The sequence below is a fragment of the Eptatretus burgeri genome, chromosome 4 (assembly GCF_056783735.1).
Source record: "Eptatretus burgeri isolate ZD-2024b chromosome 4, Ebu_testis_v1, whole genome shotgun sequence".
NCBI lineage: Eukaryota > Metazoa > Chordata > Myxini > Myxiniformes > Myxinidae > Eptatretus > Eptatretus burgeri.
Window position 1 is genome coordinate 6,069,633 of NC_140964.1, and position 18,483 is coordinate 6,088,115.

Below are 18,483 nucleotides of genomic sequence, written 5' to 3' on the forward strand. Positions count from 1 at the left end.
AACACAGTGGTGTAATGACCTGGCAACGAAGGGGTGGGGTGTTGCAGAGTGTTGCCTCCTTGAGCGCGTGCATCGATTTGAGGGTCATTTGAAGTCATTTCAATGATTTCATTATAATTAAAACAAGAAAGCATCTCAAAATGCAAAACCCGTCCACTTTGTTTTCGGACTTCTTCTTCCTCTGTTTGCTAAACGGTACCTTTGACCTTTCAACCAAATCCTTAATTTGTCTTCTCCATATTCTGATGATAAAGCTTTGTTGAAAATGTGATGATAAAAGCTCAAATGGTAAAAAAAAAAAAGGTTGCAGCCCGGACAAACGCGTGCGCACACCCACAGAAGTGATAGCAAAACCCTGTCTCGTGCTGAGCGAGGGATGCACTAATTAAGATGGACCTTCCTGAATGATAAAAATTGTTGGTTAATTTGTTAACCTCCGCCATCGAATATCGGAGGTTACTGTTTTCACCCCTTTCTGTTTGTTTGTTTGTGAACAGTATTACGGAAAAACTCCTCGATGGATTTCGACGAAACTTGGTGGGGGGATTAGGTATGGTCCAAGGATCATGCCATTAGATTTTGGACTTGGTCCAAAATCCAATATGGCCGCTATGGTGGCCATTTTGAAAATATATTTGAATTTTTTTTTTTGGCATTTCTACATGTTTTAAGTATTCTCCAACCCCCCCCCCCCAAAAAAAAAATTGTTAGAGAAAAAAAAATTTTGCAACTTTTTTTTTTCACCAAAATTTCGATATATATATATTGTTACGTTTGAGGGGGGGTATGCATTCAAAGGGTAATTAGGATGTTTAATTAGGTATGCCATGCTGTTCGAGTTTACCAGGATCTCGATGTAATAAGTAGCAATTCAGTGGTGATAAGTTGTCTAGTAAATGTTCATTTCTTCAAGGGGGAAATGATAATTGTCACGTAATTAGATAGGGACACGGGATAGGGTAAGTGTGTCTGCGTAAACCCCTTTTAGTAGTCCCTGGAGGCTGGCCGTGACGTCACAGGACAGGGCTGCGGATGGCTCCGCCCCGTGATCACGATTGGCGGAAGGCGACGGCGGTGGGCCAATAAAACGGCTCGATTGGAAGTGACGAGGACGGGAGGATAAAAAGGTTCTGTTCGGGGTCGAAAAGGAAGAGGAAGAAGATCGGGACAAAAAGATCGTGTTTTTTTGGTGTGGAGGCTGTTGCGCGGAAGCGTACTTGTTATTGTGCTGATTCGATCGTGTTCTTCATCGTGTCTTGGAGCCTTGCTGAGCCTCGTGCCTCACCTTGGTTGGCTCTGGGGTTCTGCTGACTCGGAGTACGGGGTCGAACGGCGGGCGGACCTGCCTCCCTCTCCTGCTCGCAACTTGGCGCCAGAACTGGTTCCCTGGTGGCTGTGAGCGGACTTGGGCCAGGACAAGGAGGTCGACAGCACCACGGTTTCTCCTGCCCCCCTGACGAGAGCAAGGCCAGCTCGTCCGACGCCGATCCAGGGACAGTTGCGTCCACACCACGGTCCAGCCTGACCACCAGAAATAGCTATGTTGTGTGTGTGTGTGTGTGTGTGTGTGTGTGTGTGTGTGTGTGTGTGTGTGTGTGTGTGTGTGTGTGTGTGTGTGTGTGTGTGTGTGTGTGTGTGTGTGTGTGTGTGTGTGTGTGTGTGTGTGTGTGTGTGTGTGTGTGTGTGTGTGTGTGTGTGTGTACTTGGCGCCTTAGAGGGTTTGAGAATTGTATATTCATTGGAATTGTCTTTGTTTTCCCCACGCCCGATCCCACACCATCCCGTCGAATCGCCCCGGATCCCTTTTCTTGCCGAGTCTTGTTATTTCTGGTTAATAATAAAAACAAATAAACATCATCAACTCAGTGAAAAGTGACTCGTGCCACCTTCCTCGTCCCGTTTGCGGTAGAGCAATTAGAACCGCCATGTTTGGGTTATAAATAAATAAACCGCCTCCATCGTTTCGGCTCATTCTACGTTGGCGGGACTGTTCAAGTCCCGTGGACGTCACATTGGTGTCAGGGTGTTGGCTGTTCGAACCCCTCTAAATTATATTTGGTATCGGGAGAACATACCAAGATTAAAATCTCGCCACGAATTGGAATATAAAATTACTACAGAAAAGCGCGCGAGCGTGGGAAAATTTTGGCGGGATTTTTCAAATTTAAATTAATTGGCGGCAAACGGGACTTCTGCACCATGGCGGATGTGCAGATGTTTGAGGAGGAAGGCCACGTGTCTGGCAGCGAGTCGGGGGAAGAAGGGAGAGACGGGGGTAGGGTTGGAACCTCCCCCATTCCGAGCGTGGACCGTGCTTCATCGCCCGTAACGGAGCCGGCAGCGCCGGAAACCGGCACGATGAAAATCTGGACAATGTTGGAACGTTTAATGAGTGCAATTACAGCACAGAGGGCAAAAATGACGGCACAGGGGGCACAAATGGCAGAAATGACGGCACAAATGGAAAATCAATTCGTGACACAGAGGGCAGAAATGACGGCACAAATGGAAAATCAATTCGTGACACAGAGGGCAGAAATGACGGCACAAATGGAAAATCAATTCGTGACAGAGGGCAAAAATGACGGCACAGGGGGCAGAGATGGTGGATCGATTGGGGGTAATGAGTGAACAGTTGGGTGCACGGATTGATTTAATGAGGGATGAATTGGGGGGAAAGATGGAGAAAATGAAAACTGAGATGCAGGAGTGTGTGGAAGTTAAATTGGGAGAAATACAAAGTAAATTCGAGGATAGATTAGAGGAAACAAAGGTAGAAATTACATTGGAGGGGGAAAATATACGAAAAAAAATTGGTAGATAAAATTGATGCAACGAACATTCGGGTTGATAAAGTGGATGAAAGCCTGGAACGTCATCGTGCCTGTGTGGATGCTCGTATGCAGCTGCAGGTTGAAGAGTGGGGAGAGCTGAGGAAGCAAGGGATGAATTTGGCGGAGGAGGTAAAAGGATTGGAGACTCGTTTGGACGAACAAGATAAAATTATGAGCAAAGATGAAGTCTTGGATAAAGGCCTGGTAGAGCCGTCTTTTGTAAGTAGAGTGTCCGGGTTGGTTGAGGAGCAGCGTCAAACTCGCGACGGAGCCTTGGAGGAGGTTGTGCGGGCCCAGAAGATCCTGCGGGAAGAGGTGAATCGGTCCATTCAACGTTTGGAACAGGAGGCAAAATTGACCCATGAGACCCTCACCACAAAACATCTTTGGCCACAGTGGGCTCCGAAATTGGATACGCAGCCACAATGGTGTTTGATCCCTGGACTGGATTCGGACAAGGGAGAAACTGAGAAGCGGGCCACCGTAAAAGTGATCCCCCTGGTAAATTTCGACGGGTCAGGGAGCGTTGAAGCTTTTCTGACGCAATTTGAGTGCATTTCCCGACTAAACGGGTGGAATGAGCAGGAACGTACAGGGAATTTGGTGGCAACGTTGTGGGGACCAGCCGCAGATGTGTTAAACGTGATCGCGGAGGGGATGTTGACCAGCTCCCACATTTGCGAGGCGTTGAGCCGTCGGTTTGGGTTCGCGGCAAACTGTGATTTGGTGCGGGCCCAGCTCCAGCACCGCAGATTAAAGCCGGGTGAGACAGTGCAGGAGCTGGCACAGGACATTTACCAATCAGTCAGGATCGCGTATCGGGACCTTACAGTGGAGGCGTGGGACAGACTGGCACTAGAGAAATTTTTAGCTGCTCTTCCGGACCCTGAGGTCCGAGCGCTAGTGGAGCTACAGGATCCACCCACCATTCACCGAGCGGCTGAGTGCGCAGCCAGGCTGGCCTCGTGGAGGCGGCCGAGTCGGGTGCCCGAGAGGCTATCGGTGACGGTCCGACATGCGGAGATCCAGGGTCAGGGAGGGGGGCTGGGAGAAATTGGCATTACCCAAATGTTTCAGGAAATTTGCCAGAAACTGTCAAGTTTGATAAAGGGTAATCCGGTAGTTAGTGCGCCAAAGCGGCGGGGTCCAGCCCAGCCAATAGAGCAATTCGATTATGTCCGAGGGGGTCCTGAACCGGAAGAGACATTTCACCGATACTCACGGGGGCCTTTTATGGGGATTTGTTTCCGGTGCGGGCGAAGAGGACACATGCAACGATATTGCCGGTACCCGGCGATGGAGGGACCCTCCAATAGACTTTTAGACCCGGAGAGGGTGAATCCTCCTGCTGAACCGCCAGGTCTATCCGAGATGCCCTTTCATAGGTCGGGTCCGGAGATCACTTTCGGGGGTCGGGGAGACTAGATTGGGCTGAGCATATACGGCCATGCTCGGCTGCTGAGATAGTGGCGAAGTGCCTCCTTTGGTGAAAAATAGTGAATTGTGGGAAAATTGGCATGGGTTTGTGAGTTCTGCTGGATTTTAGAGTGACAATCGGGACAGTGGGTAATTGGAAACAAAGCGGGCATGAGTGGCTGTCCAATGGCTGGTGCGTGGATCGGGTGAGAAGTGCTGTGCGAGTTGTTTTAAGTTAAGAAGTGAAATGTATGGTGCACACATTGATTTTTTTATTGGACATGGTGTGGTAACAAGGAAGGTCATGGTCGGTGAAGTGTTAGAAATGCAGGTGTCACATGTAAGGCCAATGGGGTGGGGGAGTCATGTGGGTTTTGTGGGTGGGGATGATGTGCTTGTCCACAGGGATTGCTGAAGCTCACAGTGAGCGTGAATTGCGACCCCCTTCAAGGAGATTCACCACCTGGTGGCTAATGGTGACAGTGTCTGGAGGCAACTGGGAGAGGGTCTGGTTGGGCGACCAAGGCGGGTAGGACCTTGGCGACCCAGGAAGGCCAGAGGAGCCAGTGAGACCCCTTCCAGAGTGTTGTACGGGATTAGAGCTGATGGCTACCAGGGGGGAGGGAATCAAAGGGAGCGGGGCGGAGAAACGTCCGGGTTGGACTAAAGCTTACCTGTGGGCATGGTTGCACCTGAGATGCCCCCATCATCTTGTGCTAACCCGCCCCACGGCCACGACGGGATTCAGCCTGCATGATTAAAATGAGGACCATGACCTAGAAATGTGATGATGACCATGGTGTGAGTGTTGTGAAGATGTGTGAGTCCCACTCGATCCCACACAACTTGACAGGTGCAGCAAGGGCATGATGTCCGCATAATTTTGGGGCAAGCAAATTTGAAAATTGGCTCCCCAGGTAACGCTGGGTCTATTAGCATCCACTGGGGGAGGCGGTCAAGTGTAAATATCCTGTGAATAGTGTCGTTAATGCTTGGAGTAGGAATGTAAAATATAAGTGTTGTGTTTTTGTGGAACCTTTTGTTTCCCCTCCCCAGATCACTGGAAGAGTGTTGGGCAAGAGCGATGATCCAGAAGATGGAGTGCAACTTCGCTCAGTGCTATCATGTGATAAAATAAAAAGAAAAAAAAGAAAAAATAAAAAAACGAATGATTGTTTAGGTGAGGATAAGGCCATAAGGGGGTAGTACATTAAGCAGGATAGGTAAGTTAGCTGCGACTCGCTGCCCATTGCCCCTCCTACTTTATTTCGTTAGGTTAATTAGGTGTGAGTCAGTAAGTGTTAAGGCTGGTACGGTCGCACCTGTGATATACCTTGCAGGAGCTGCGGTACCAGAGGAGGGGGCAGTGTTACGTTTGAGGGGGGGGGTATGCATTCAAAGGGTAATTAGGATGTTTAATTAGGTATGCCATGCTGTTCGAGTTTACCAGGATCTCGATGTAATCAGTAGCAATTCAGTGGTGATAAGTTGTCTAGTAAATGTTCATTTCTTCAAGGGGGAAATGATAATTGTCACGTAATTAGATAGGGACACGGGATAGGGTAAGTGTGTCTGCGTAAACCCCTTTTAGTAGTCCCTGGAGGCTGGCCGTGACGTCACAGGACAGGGCTGCGGATGGCTCCGCCCCGTGATCACGATTGGCGGAAGGCGACGGCAGTGGGCTAATAAAACGGCTCGATTGGAAGTGACGAGGACGGGAGGATAAAAAGGTTCTGTTCGGGGTCGAAAAGGAAGAGGAAGAAGATCGGGACAAAAAGATCGTGTTTTTTTGGTGTGGAGGCTGTTGCGTGGGAAGCGTACTTGTTGTGCTGATTCGATCGTGTTCTTCATCGTGTCTTGGAGCCTTGCTGAGCCTCGTGCCTCACCTTGGTTGGCTCTGGGGTTCTGCTGACTGAGTACGGGGTCGAACGGCGGGCGGACCTGCCTCCCTCTCCTGCTCGCAACTTGGCGCCAGAACTGGTTCCCTGGTGGCTGTGAGCGGACTTGGGCCAGGACCAGGAGGTCGACAGCACCACGGTTTCTCCTGCCCCCCTGACGAGAGCAAGGCCAGCTCGTCCGACGCCGATCCAGGGACAGTTGCGTCCACACCACGGTCCAGCCTGACCACCAGAAGTAGCTACGTTTTGTGTGTGTGTGTGTGTGTGTGTGTGTGTGTGTGTGTGTGTGTGTGTGTGTGTGTGTGTGTGTGTGTGTGTGTGTGTGTGTGTGTGTGTCTGTGTGTGTGTACTTGGCGCCTTCGAGGGTTTGAGAATTGTATATTCATTGGAATTGTCTGTGTTTTCCCCACGCCCGATCCCACACCATCCCGTCGAATCGACCCGGATCCCTTTTCTTGCCAAGTCTTGTTATTTCTGGTTAATAATAAAAACAAATAAACATCATCAACTCAGTGAAAAGTGACTCGTGCCACCTTCCTCGTCCCGTTTGCGGTAGAGCGATTAGAACCGCCATGTTTGGGTTATAAATAAATAAACCGCCTCAATCGTTTCGGCTCATTCTACGTTGGCGGGACTGTTAAAGTCCCGTGGACTTCACTATATATATATATATATATATATATATATATATATATATATATATATATATTTATATATATTTATATATATATATATATATATATATATATATATATATATATTTTGCATTTCTACATGTTATGAGTGATTTCCAACAAAAAAAACATGGCAAAATTGTAATTGCGGCTGATTTTGGAACTTCAGGTGGATATACCCACATAAAATCAATTTCTGTCTCAAGGAATCGAGTTATGACGAATGAATTGAGTATGTAAAAGGGAAAGTTGCAAACTATAACTCTGTGAGCACTGTTGACGTCAAATTGAATGAATAGGATATCAGGTTCACTTGAGTGACCTAGCAGTATTGGTGGCGGAGGTTTTGCACTCTATCGAGTGCTCCCCCTCTAGTTATTGATGTTTCTACTATCCTGAGGACCAAAAAGCCAATCTGGGAATACATTCACTTTGGGTAGGCAGGTTTTGTCCGATGCTTGAATTGCAATTTCAAACTTTCACGAGCGGTGCAAGGTCCGGATGCCGTTGGAAAGCGAGTTATTTTTCTGGCAGGGTTACTTCGGTCTCTTCTGGTGTCATTATTAAAGTGGTCCTGTGTTTTTCCTTTGTTGAGTTGTAAATTAGTTCACTGTGATTAATAATACTAAATAATAACGGGCCCATGAACATCTCTTTGGCACTCCTCCTACATGGAGGATCAGTAAGCTGTGTATGCTTTGCTGATGCCAAAGATGTGCTTCGGTAGCAGAGCTGAAATGGAAAGGGTGCCAATGAGAGTTCTTCGAGATTGGGGAGGAGATCGTAAGTGATTGTTCACGTTCAGCCTGTCAATTATCTGACACTACCAAAAAACAGAATTGCCTCTTGAAAGGACTGGACCATGAGTCTCTGATGAATAGTATAGTTCCAATGGCATCAGGAAAGGCACCCACTGCTGTCGTGGGGTGGGGGGAATGTTTGAACCATTTCGCTTTGACAGGGTCCAGGAACGTAACTCATTCTCAAACTGGGAGTTGTCTGTGTAGCAATTGAATACTGGTGTGTGGATTTGTTAACCTCCGCCATCTTCGAAGATGGATGGAGGTTACTGTTTTCACCCCTTTCTGTTTGTTTGTTTGTTTGTGAACAGTATTACGGAAAAACTCCTAGACGGATTTCGACGAAACTTGGTGGGGGGGTTAGGTATGGTCCAAGGATCATGCCATTAAATTTTGGACTTGGTCCCCCCCCCCCCAAATTTTTTTTTTTTTTGCATTTGTACATGTTTTAAGTGATTTCCAACCCTCCCCCCCCCCAATTTTTTTTTACCCCCCCCCCCAAAAAATAGAGAATTTTTTTTGCATTTCTACATGTTTTCAGTGATTTCCAACACCCGCAAAAAAAATTGTTACCCCCACGCAAAAAAAAAAGAATTTTTTTTTTGCATTTCTACGTTTTAAGTGATTTCCAACCCCCAAAAAATTTACCCCCCCCCCAAAAAAATTGTAAGAGAAATTTTTTGTATTTCTACATATTTTAAGTGATTTCCAACCCCCCCCCCAAAAAAAAATTGTTTGAGAATATTTTTTTTACATTTTTACATGTTTCAAGAGATTTCCAACCCCCCCCAAAAAAATTTACCCCCCCCAAAAAAGATTTTTTTTTGCATTTCTACATGTTTTAAGTGATTTCCAACCCCCCCCCAAAAAAAAATTGTTAGAGAAAAAAATTTTTTTGCAACTTTTTTTTCAACAAAATTTCTATTTTTTGTTTTGTTTTGTTTTGCATTTTTACATGTTTTAAGTGATTTCCAACCCCCCCCCCCCCAAAAAAAAAAATGTTGGATAAAAGAACTATAACTGTCAGCACTGTTGACATCATATTTAATGAATAAGATTTAAGGTTCACTTGAGTGATCCAGCAGTATTGGCGGCGGAGGTTTTGCACTCTCCCGAGTGCTCCCCCTCTAGTTTATTTTGTGGGAGCTGCTGCTGTCGCAGTAACCACACCAGCATCGCGAACAGTATATCCGAGTTTTTAGGGATATCTAAAAGGACCGGACCACTTGCTATCCACACTGTCAGTACCATTACTACCAGTTTGTTAGTGATCTACCAGTTGATTAACAACCCGGGTTCATACCTACTGTGAGGTTAAACATTTGGTGTGAGGAAACTTGCTTAATGTTTCCCTTGTCTGGAAATTGAACCTGGGTCTTGGCACTCACAAAGTGGCTGTGCTAAGCACTATCCCTCATGACTCCAAAACTACATTACCAGTCCACTAAGAAATATGATAATAGATTACTGTGTTGTTTCTGAGTTGTATTATGCCTTTGATACTGTTCCATTCAGTTTCTTACAGTTTTTGCCATCATTGTTTTTCACATTTGTGTTGATTGAAGGAAGTTGAAAACCTTTTCAAAGGAGACAATTGTCCTAACTTTGTGAGCTGTGAATTTGCTCACAATGACAGCTGGTACATCACGTTCGAGTCTGATACAGATGCCCAACAGGTAATGTGTGTGCGTTCGGACCCCCTCTATAAGGCACACCCCTCGGGATCGGACTGAATGATCCTTCACTGTAACAGTTTGTTGTTTTTTGTCTACAGCATCTTTTGACACCCTCACTGCACACAGCCATCCAGAATAACCTGACACCGCACACGTACCATCATTATCACCTTGCACTACACGCGACCACTTTGATAAGTTTATAAAAAAGCAATGCACACTCAAATTAGTACGGCACTCAGTAAAGCGCATATCTCCACCAGCCTGAACAGTTTGTTTTGTATCGGGCCAGACCTGCATCAATCGGGCCAGAAATCCAACCAATTCGTCCTTGTCTCACACCCAACCCATCCACCAAGTTTTGTCTGAATCATCTGCCCATAACATTTTGAGATTTCCTGCTGACAAACAGGTGAATACATCATCTCTGTCCACCTTCGTTGGCGGAGGTAATTAACATTGCAACACGATTGTAATGTCTCCATTTATTAAAGGCAAGTTGTTGTTTTTTTTTTTTCGAAGACAAACAAGACATATGACCGAACTTTTAAAACTTGAACATGTTTCAAAAGTTGGGTCAAGTTTCTTTTTGAACTGATCAAGGTATTTGTTTGGATACTTGAAATTTCCTTGAAGAGATCCTGTAATTCTTGGCTTTGGCTTTTAAAATGTCTCTCGATAGTGGTACGTTCTGCCTTGCCAGAAGAAACCACACATGTACCACTTCATCATCATGTTTGGGTACTCAAACTCACAATGGTCCCTGGCGTATATGCATCTAAAATGGCTGCTTTTACCTTCGCTCTGTTAACCCACACAGTTCCTTCCATACTTTTTTGAGTCCCAAATCTCTTGTGACATCTGCTTGGTTTTTCCTTTTGGCCTCATTTGCCTTACCAATTTCACTGCAAGTAAGTCTAAATCTTTTATTTTTGTCTTTTCACGCTAAAGACATCTCATGATTGTGGTCAAGCTATCGCATAGACGAGTACATAGACTCTCGCATAGATTTTTAATTTACTATTTTCATTTATATTTTCGTTTACAGACGCTTTCCAATGGTGCTGTGAGTTTTTGCTGGCGTATCGGCTCCGATGTTTGTCGGCACACAAAATTACCATGTAAATAAAGGATATATATGTATATTATACACAGCTGACCCCTCCCACATTCGAGCCGAGGGCGGGGAGAGTGTTGTTTCCAGACGGTCCTTTCAGAGAGACAAAGTGAGAGTGTGAGATTTGTCAGGATTGAAAGACCTGTTCCACGTGTTGGATCATTTTGTGATTTTTATCCAGATCTGCAGAGAGTGAAGAGGCTGCTGCTTGCTGATCTGAGGGATAACAAATGGTACGGCAGGGTTGGAGTCATCAGCAAAGAGATAGTGATTTGACGCATAACCCCATTCCTCACAGTCGCTCGCATTATTGGACTCACCTCGGGGAATTTGGAGAAAATTTAAATAATTACATGTGGATGGTGTGTTGGCCAAGAGGTGCTGGTCCACGCACCTACCAGAAGTAAAAATTATTACTCTGCAGCTGAGGGTGGACAGAAGTTGTTTTCACCCGTTTGTTAGATATATATATATATCTTGTAACGAATCTGGAAGCCATTTACACACAGACAGCAGTCCCCGCAGTTCAGTTATGTCGATAAGTATGTGGTATAGTTAGAGTCCCATCCCCTATGTCTAACGGGAATTACATGTGTGCACTGCGAAGTTTCTTTATAGTTAGTTTTTTACAACAAATCCCCTTCACTTCTTCAAACCACCGACTCCATTGCCCACGTGTTTTTGGCTGAAGGCGTGGGCAGAGCCTCCTCCAGAGCTTCAGATCGAGGCTCTGCTCTGAGAAAGGGCATGGAGAGTTTCCTCCAGCCAATGGGGGAAGGGCGAGCAGGGCCGAGGCGCTCTGGCCAATGGGAGGCCAGCGTTCCGAAAGCTACTACAGAGCCTCTTCGGGGGGCGGGCCTCCGAGACACCCTGACACCCCCCCCCCGAGACACCCCGTCCAATCAGGAGGCTCATGACCTGAGGGCCGGCTCCGCGCCAGCCAGATGAAGTGATCGCCTCGTCAAGGAGAGTAGAGTGGTTGTCAAGACGAGAGTACGGAGTCATCATGGCGATTGGCTTGGTCTGCGGTCGTGGTGGCTTGGTCTCAGTCGTGGTCTGCGGTCCTTCGCGGTGGCTCCTCGTGGAAGTGGTGGCCGAGTTGCCAGGGTCGTGGGCCCGTGGACTTCGGGTCGTGGGTTCGAGACCCACCGTGGTGGGTTGGAGTCTGGTGTGACCGCACGAGGCGGAGAGGTACCCGACAAGGCCCTGGTCCCCAGCTCGCCTTTCCTCCCTGGGCTGAGGGACTGAATAAAGACCCCACGGGGTCCATTTCTTTTGGGTGTGTGTGTGGCGCCGTCCTGTAAGTAGAAACTGTTTAAGTGCCTTGTACATTGTAAATTGCCTGCATATTCATGATAACTCTGCTCTGTGTCTCCCTTCCTGATTATTGTAAAATAAATCCCCTATTAAATGTACCAGCTCGTTGCCTGTCGTTTCTATCATTGGCCGAGCATGGTTCGGGCTTGAGAATTAGTGAGGCCGTTTGTGTCGTAAATTGTTCATTTGGTCCGGCGCGGCTCTGGTAACTCCTGCTCGGTACGCCGGACCCGAGTCGGTGCATGCGACTCGGTTCGGACAGAGTCGGCCGAGGGTGTGGTTTCCCCGGTAGTTAGACGACGTGAGTACTCAGGTAAATTGGAATAGACAAGTGGACCCTACCTCACACCATCAAAATATTGGCGACCACAGTCCTTTAGCGACCCGTCGACTCCGGAGTTATCCGGGGTGACGACATTTCAATTCCGGTGTTCGGTGGGAGACGGCCCGACTGCTCTATCTTGCGGTCGTCCTCGCCACCGACCCCCGGCCCACAAGAATATATATATATATATATATATATATATATATATATATATATATATATATATATATATAACACACACACACACACACACACTGATGAGCCAAAACATTACGACCACTTGCCTAATATGCTGTTGGTCTTCCGTGTGCCACCGCAACAGCGCCGACCTGCTGAAGCATGGACTCCACAAGACCCCTGAAGGTGTCCTGTGGTATCTGGCACCAAAACATTAGCAGCAGATCCTTTAAGTTGCAAGGTGGAGCCGCCGTGGATCGTATTTGTCAGTCCAGCACATCCCACAGATGCTCAATCGGATTGAGATCTGGAGAATTTGGAGGCCAGGGCAACACCATGAACACTTCATCATGTTCCTCAAACCATTCCCGAACAATGTGTGCAGTGTGTCAGGGCGCATTATCCTACTGAAAGAGGCCACTGCCATCAGGAAATGCCATTGCCATGAATTGGTGTACCTGGTCTGCAACGATGTTTAGGTAGGTGACACATGTCAAATTGACGTCCACATTCATGGCTGGACCCAGGGTTTCCCACCAGAGCATTGCCCAGAGTATCACACTCCCTCCACCGGCTTGTCGTCTTCCCACAGTGCATCCTGGTGCCATCAACTCCCAGGTAAACGGCGCACACGTACACGGGCATCACGTGATCTAAAAGAAAACGGGACTCATCGGACCAGGCGACCTTCTTCCACTGCTCCAAGGTCCAGTTCCGACGTTCACGTGCCCATTGTAGGCCCTTTCGACGGTGGACAGGGGCCATCATGGACACTGACCGGTCTGCGGCTACGCAGCCCCATACGCAGCAGGGTGCGATGCACTGTGGATTGTGACGCATTCCTCCCGTGACCACCATTAAAATTTTCTGTGACTTATGCCACAGTAGACCTTCTGTCCGTTCGGACCAGACGGGATAGCCTTCGTTGCCCTCGCGCATCGATGAGCCTTGGGCGCCCAACACCCTGTCGCCGGTTTGTGGTTTGTTCTTCCTCGGACCACTGTCGGTAGGTACTCACCACTGCTGACCTGGAGCACCCCACAAGCCTTGCCGCTTCAGAGATTCTCTGACCCAGTCTTCTGGCCATAACAATTTGGCCCTTCTCAAAGTCGCTCAGGTCTTTACTCCTGGCCATTTCTCCTGCATCCAACACATCAACTTCAAGAACTGACTGTTCACTTGTTACCTAATATATCCCACCCCTTGACAGGTGCCATTGTAACAAGATAATCAATGTTATTCACTTCACTTGTTGGTGGTCATAATGTTTTGGCTCATCAGTGTACATACCAGGTCCATCTAAAAAGTAATGGGACTGACTTCACAGAAATTTTATTCCAAAAAAAAGATTGAAATCACAGCTTGTCCCCTTGAAAATAGTTTCCCTCCAGTCTCACACACTTGTTGCCCATCCTCTTCTTCCACGCTTTGATGCACCCCGAGAAGGCTTCTTCTGGAATCCTCCGGAGCTCCTTCATCACGACGGCCCTTTTGATTGCCTCCACTTCAGGAAATCGGGTCCCCTTGATCATCCCCATGAGCTTGGGGAATAGGAAAAAAATCACAAGTGGCCAAGTCTGGCGAATACGGGGGTTGCTCTAGAGTTGGCACGTTCCTCTCCGCCAGAAACTGTCGGATGCTCAGGGCACTGTGAGCAGGGGCGTTGTCATGGTGGAGCACCCAAGCGTTGTTCTCTCACAGAGCCCTCCACTTGTCACGGACTGATCTCATGAGGCGCCGGAGGATCTCCTTGTACACGTATTGATTCACTGTTTGATCCTGTGGTAGAAACTCTAAGTGGACGATGCCCTTGATGTCAAAAAACGTGATGAGCATCACCTTGACTTTCGACTTCAACATCCTTACTTTCTTTCGTCTTGGTGATGCCGGACTTTTCCACTGACTATTCTGCCCTTTGGTCTCGGGATCGTATTCGAATATCCACGATTCATTGCCAGTAATGACTCTCCTGAGCAGGTCTGGATCATCCTCGAGGCGCTCAATAATGTTTTGACAAACAGTGACTCTTTGCTGTTTCTGGTCCTCGGACAACAGCTTGGGGACCATCTTTGCACACACCTTGCACATTTCGAGATTTTCAGTGATGATCCTCCAGATAGTGTCCTTGTTGATGGAAAGTTCCTCAGCAATCATCTGCACCATGAGTTGATGATCTGCGCACAGCATCTGCTTCACACGCTCAATGTCTGCCGTTCTGCTCGTTGAAGGTCTTCCAGACTGTGGATCGTCTTCAACCTCCTCCCGTCCCTCTTTGAACCTCTTGTGCCATTCAAATGCACGTGTGCGTGAAATCGTTTTTTCCCCGTAGACTTTCTGCAGCATTGTGAAGGATTCGGAAGGTGTTTTGCCAAGCTTGGCAAGAAACTTCAGATTGGGTCTCTGCTCACGACTCGTAGCGCGACGACTCAGACAAGACAACGTGTAAGGCACGACCTGTAAAAAAAATCTCACAAAAAAACCATCACCAATCGTATATATTGCTGGAATGTTGCGAAAGACTGTGATGCAACCCGTTCATTCAAGTTGTGTAAGTGGAACTCACTGCACGCTCAGTCCCGTTACTTTTTCGACGGACCTCATACATATACGTATACGTATGCATATATAATTATTGTTGTGGTTCTAGGAACTGCATCCCTCCAAAGCAATAGCAACCATCATGCAGCGGTCCCTAAACAGGTATTCCATTAATATACGTTGACAGACCCTTCCCTTTTGTCGAGCGGGACAATGGGACTGCATTGTGGAAACTTCATAGCTTGGTCTGATTAAATCTCTGCACTCATACCCATTCTTTTTTGGATCACACGTGTTTAATGGCGGACCCACACGCACTGTATGCATGCTAGATGGTGGGCGAACCCGCGCGCTGGCCGCTTGTACAATGGTGGACCCGCGCGCACTGTACAGGGCATTCTCGATGGCGGGCGGACCCGCGCGCTGGCCACGTGCTTCATGGCGGACTTGTGCGCAGCCGTGATACTTTGTCATCGTACAGAACAAGGCACGAAAAACACACATCTTTGGTCGGGTCTGCGCATGGGGTTACAATAACATCTTACCGTCGGTCTTCGCTCACCACCACGGCAACAAATGTTTCCCGCGGATGGCAGACATCCTCCTGCACCTCCGCCTCGATGTATCTGCTTCCAGGCAGAGGCATGCTGTGCGGCCGGATCGCTCGGGCCGTGTGGCGCACCACGGAGCATGCACATTGACCAGCGCCAACCATGGATTGCCGGGGCATGTCACGGGGTTCGTTGCAAGGCGATTCATGTCACGGTGCTTGGAGCGAGACGATTCCACAGCTTGGAACCATCTGGCCGGAAGTGAAATGGCGGGCGGATTTTCACCTTGTCAGATTGTACATCCAGCATGGTCTTCTCTCCCGACCCCGTCCCACAACTATATATATATTCTTGCAAGTGTGCCACTCTGAGACAACTTTTTTTAGTCATTGTTCAGTTGTTTTTAAAGTTTGTTTCTCCCACTGACACAGCTGAAAGCATATGGCATTATCTCAAGAATCTTTAACTCTTTCAATAAATGCTTTGCTTTTCAGGCATACAAGTTCTTGAGAGAAGATGCCAAAACCTTCCTTGGCAAACAAATAAAGGTAGGTTTAATATGTGACAAGCAATCGGTGTGATTTTTTTTTTCTCCCCATTTATGCCCATGGTTTTTTACCCCCTTTAGGCCTTCCCACAATCACCCTCCAACCTGCAGGCTACCATGTTTTTATTTTCCTCTCTCCATTCCCTGCTTGTTTGCATTTAGTTGTTTACTACCAACCCATAGTCAGTATATTGTCCTTTTATTTCTGTCACCTTGTTCTTTCATGAGCCGAGATTTTGATCCTAAAAAGATCTTGCCATGTCGTTCAGTTGTATGACAACTCAAACGCTTCGTTTTACAAAGCCGGAATTTTTCACGCCTATCTAATGCGAGTTGAGAAATAAGTTATTTTATTTTGGAGCAATTCTATAGTTATAAAATGCTGTCAGAGTTTCATGCAGGAGTTGGCTTCCTTCTTTGACAATTGTCAACACCATGCTGGAACCACAAGGCAGCATACGGAAGGACTAAAAACAGCATGTTGTAAATGACTTGGGGAAAATGGAATTGCAAGTCAAACGCACCAGAAGTGACAAATAATCACGAAGCAGGATTGACTTCCCAAAGGCAGTACAACCGTTTGCTCATGATCCTCATCTGGCACAGCTTGTCTCGTGTTTTATTATTTTTTTAATGGAGTTTTCAAGCCTGCATACAGAGCTGGGATTCCCAAATGTTTTGTCGAGTTGTGAAACATCTGGTGGAGGAGGAGCACATCATAAAATTTACCTACATCTGTAATAAATATATTGCATGAATGTGCATGTGTGCTTGCTGAAATGCAACTTGAGGCTTTGTCTGGAAAAAAATAATAATCAGTACATGTTCTCATATCGATTAGCAATATGTTTTTGGCATCTCATAATATACATGGCAGACTTTGTTAGCCTCAATTCGATAACTCAGAACTGTTTAACCATCAGAACACTTTCCAGGTCACTTGTAATGAATTTCATGTCCCATGAGCAACCTCAAGCCATTATACAAGATCCCACGTGGTGATGGCTGAATTCCTCAAATCAATCCATTACATCTCCATATTGTTCAGTGCAACGGTCAGTCAAATATTGAAGGGGAAATGTGAAGAAGCCACAATGTTTTGGCCCCAATTTAGACGTTCGTCACATTACATATTATGATTGGCTTTTCTTGCTATAATTGATGACTTTTATGGGATTTAGAATGGAGGTACTGTTGCCAACAGGGCATCCTCCGTTATACAAAGTCTCCTTGGCACATCTTTTGTCTATGAACAAGGCCTTCATCGACAGCTTGGCTGAGTCCTGCTCTCCCCTCTGGGCTGGCTCCCCTGCCTCACATCTTGCTCAGCTTGATGCCATGGAAACCAAGGCCATCAAAATCGATGGAATCTCCCGCGATGAAGCTGAATATATTGGCCTATCGCTTCCCATCGCAGGTTGGTGGTCTCTGTCTTCTACCACCTCCTTTCTGGTCTTTCACCCTCTGCTCTATCCATGGTCTGTCATCTCACCCCTCCTCCCAGGTTTCTACAGGGCACATGTGGTGTGTTCCAGTCACCCCCCCCCCATGAAATTCTCAAAATCCAGACTCTCTGCTCACTTCCACTCATTTGTTCCACCTTTCTTTTTCCCCACCTGTAGTACAAACTTCCTCGGTCTTTTCAATCTCATTCTTTCTCCCAAGGGCTTCAAGACGGTTGTTCACCACCATGTCAGGTCATCCTCCATCTAAAACCATGATCTTTTCAACTCCATTAACCCTCTCCAATCTCGACTCTTTCCTGTTTCTCGTTTTTCCTTCAACTTGTGCAAATGAGAGTTTGCAGCTGGATCCATTTTGTTCACCCTCTGTGTCCTTCCCTTGCTTGAATTCTTCTCCATGGCCCTTGTTTCTCCAGGTCTGCTTCTGTTTTGCCCCCCAGCCCTGCTGTTTTTTTCTTCCCTTCCCCATGCCCACCTGCATGCATCCTTTCTGCTGCTCCTTTTGTTCTCTTGTGTCCCGATCTGTTATGTATTCTTGCTCTTCCATGATCCTCGACACTACAAAATGATTTTTTTTTTTTAAATAGGATAGCAACACAATGCTTTGGTCCTTTTTGTGGCAGAAGTGATGTCTCCAGGTGGGATTGTGAGGAATGGTTGTGAGCTGTTCATTGAGAGCATGTGGTCATCAGCAAAGTGGGAGTCTTGCTTTTTAGGTCATCTCTACCGAGATGACCTAATAAAGCCGGACCAAATGTCCGTCCGTCCGTCAACAATTTTTCTTTCCGATATTGATGAAATTTAGTATGTGGGTAGAGGTCGATGAGTGTTGCACAACGATATAACTTTTGTCCGGGTTGAAGGTCAGGGACGAGGTCACGAGGTCACGTAAGTTATAAAAATCGCCATTTTCGAAACCTATCTAGTCTGCCATTCTACAAGATATTCGGCAACTGTTTATTGATTATGATAGTAAAAAATATTATCTTGTATCTAACCGGACAGATTTTTGAATTTCCTTCCCGTTTGATCGTCACGTGATCTGGAAGATGGCCAAAAACGCTGATGCGATTCGCAAAGAAGGAAGGAAGGAGGAATGAAATATAAATATTTAACACATTTTTAGCCTTTTATATTAATACATTTTCCG

At 46.8% G+C, this 18,483-nt stretch overlaps 1 protein-coding gene across 4 annotated transcripts in view; it reads left to right on the top strand.

The window, feature by feature from the left end:
- The window catches only part of LOC147027392 (la-related protein 4-like), an 86,610-nt gene that overhangs the window by 24,901 nt on the left and 43,226 nt on the right, over positions 1–18,483 (top strand). For all 4 annotated transcript variants that reach the window (XM_085876749.1, XM_085876751.1, XM_085876750.1 and 1 more), the window contains 2 exons: positions 9,188–9,298; positions 15,818–15,871. In XM_085876749.1, coding sequence (XP_085732875.1) covers positions 9,188–9,298; positions 15,818–15,871 — 165 coding nt within the window. The remainder of the gene's footprint in view (positions 1–9,187; positions 9,299–15,817; positions 15,872–18,483) is intronic.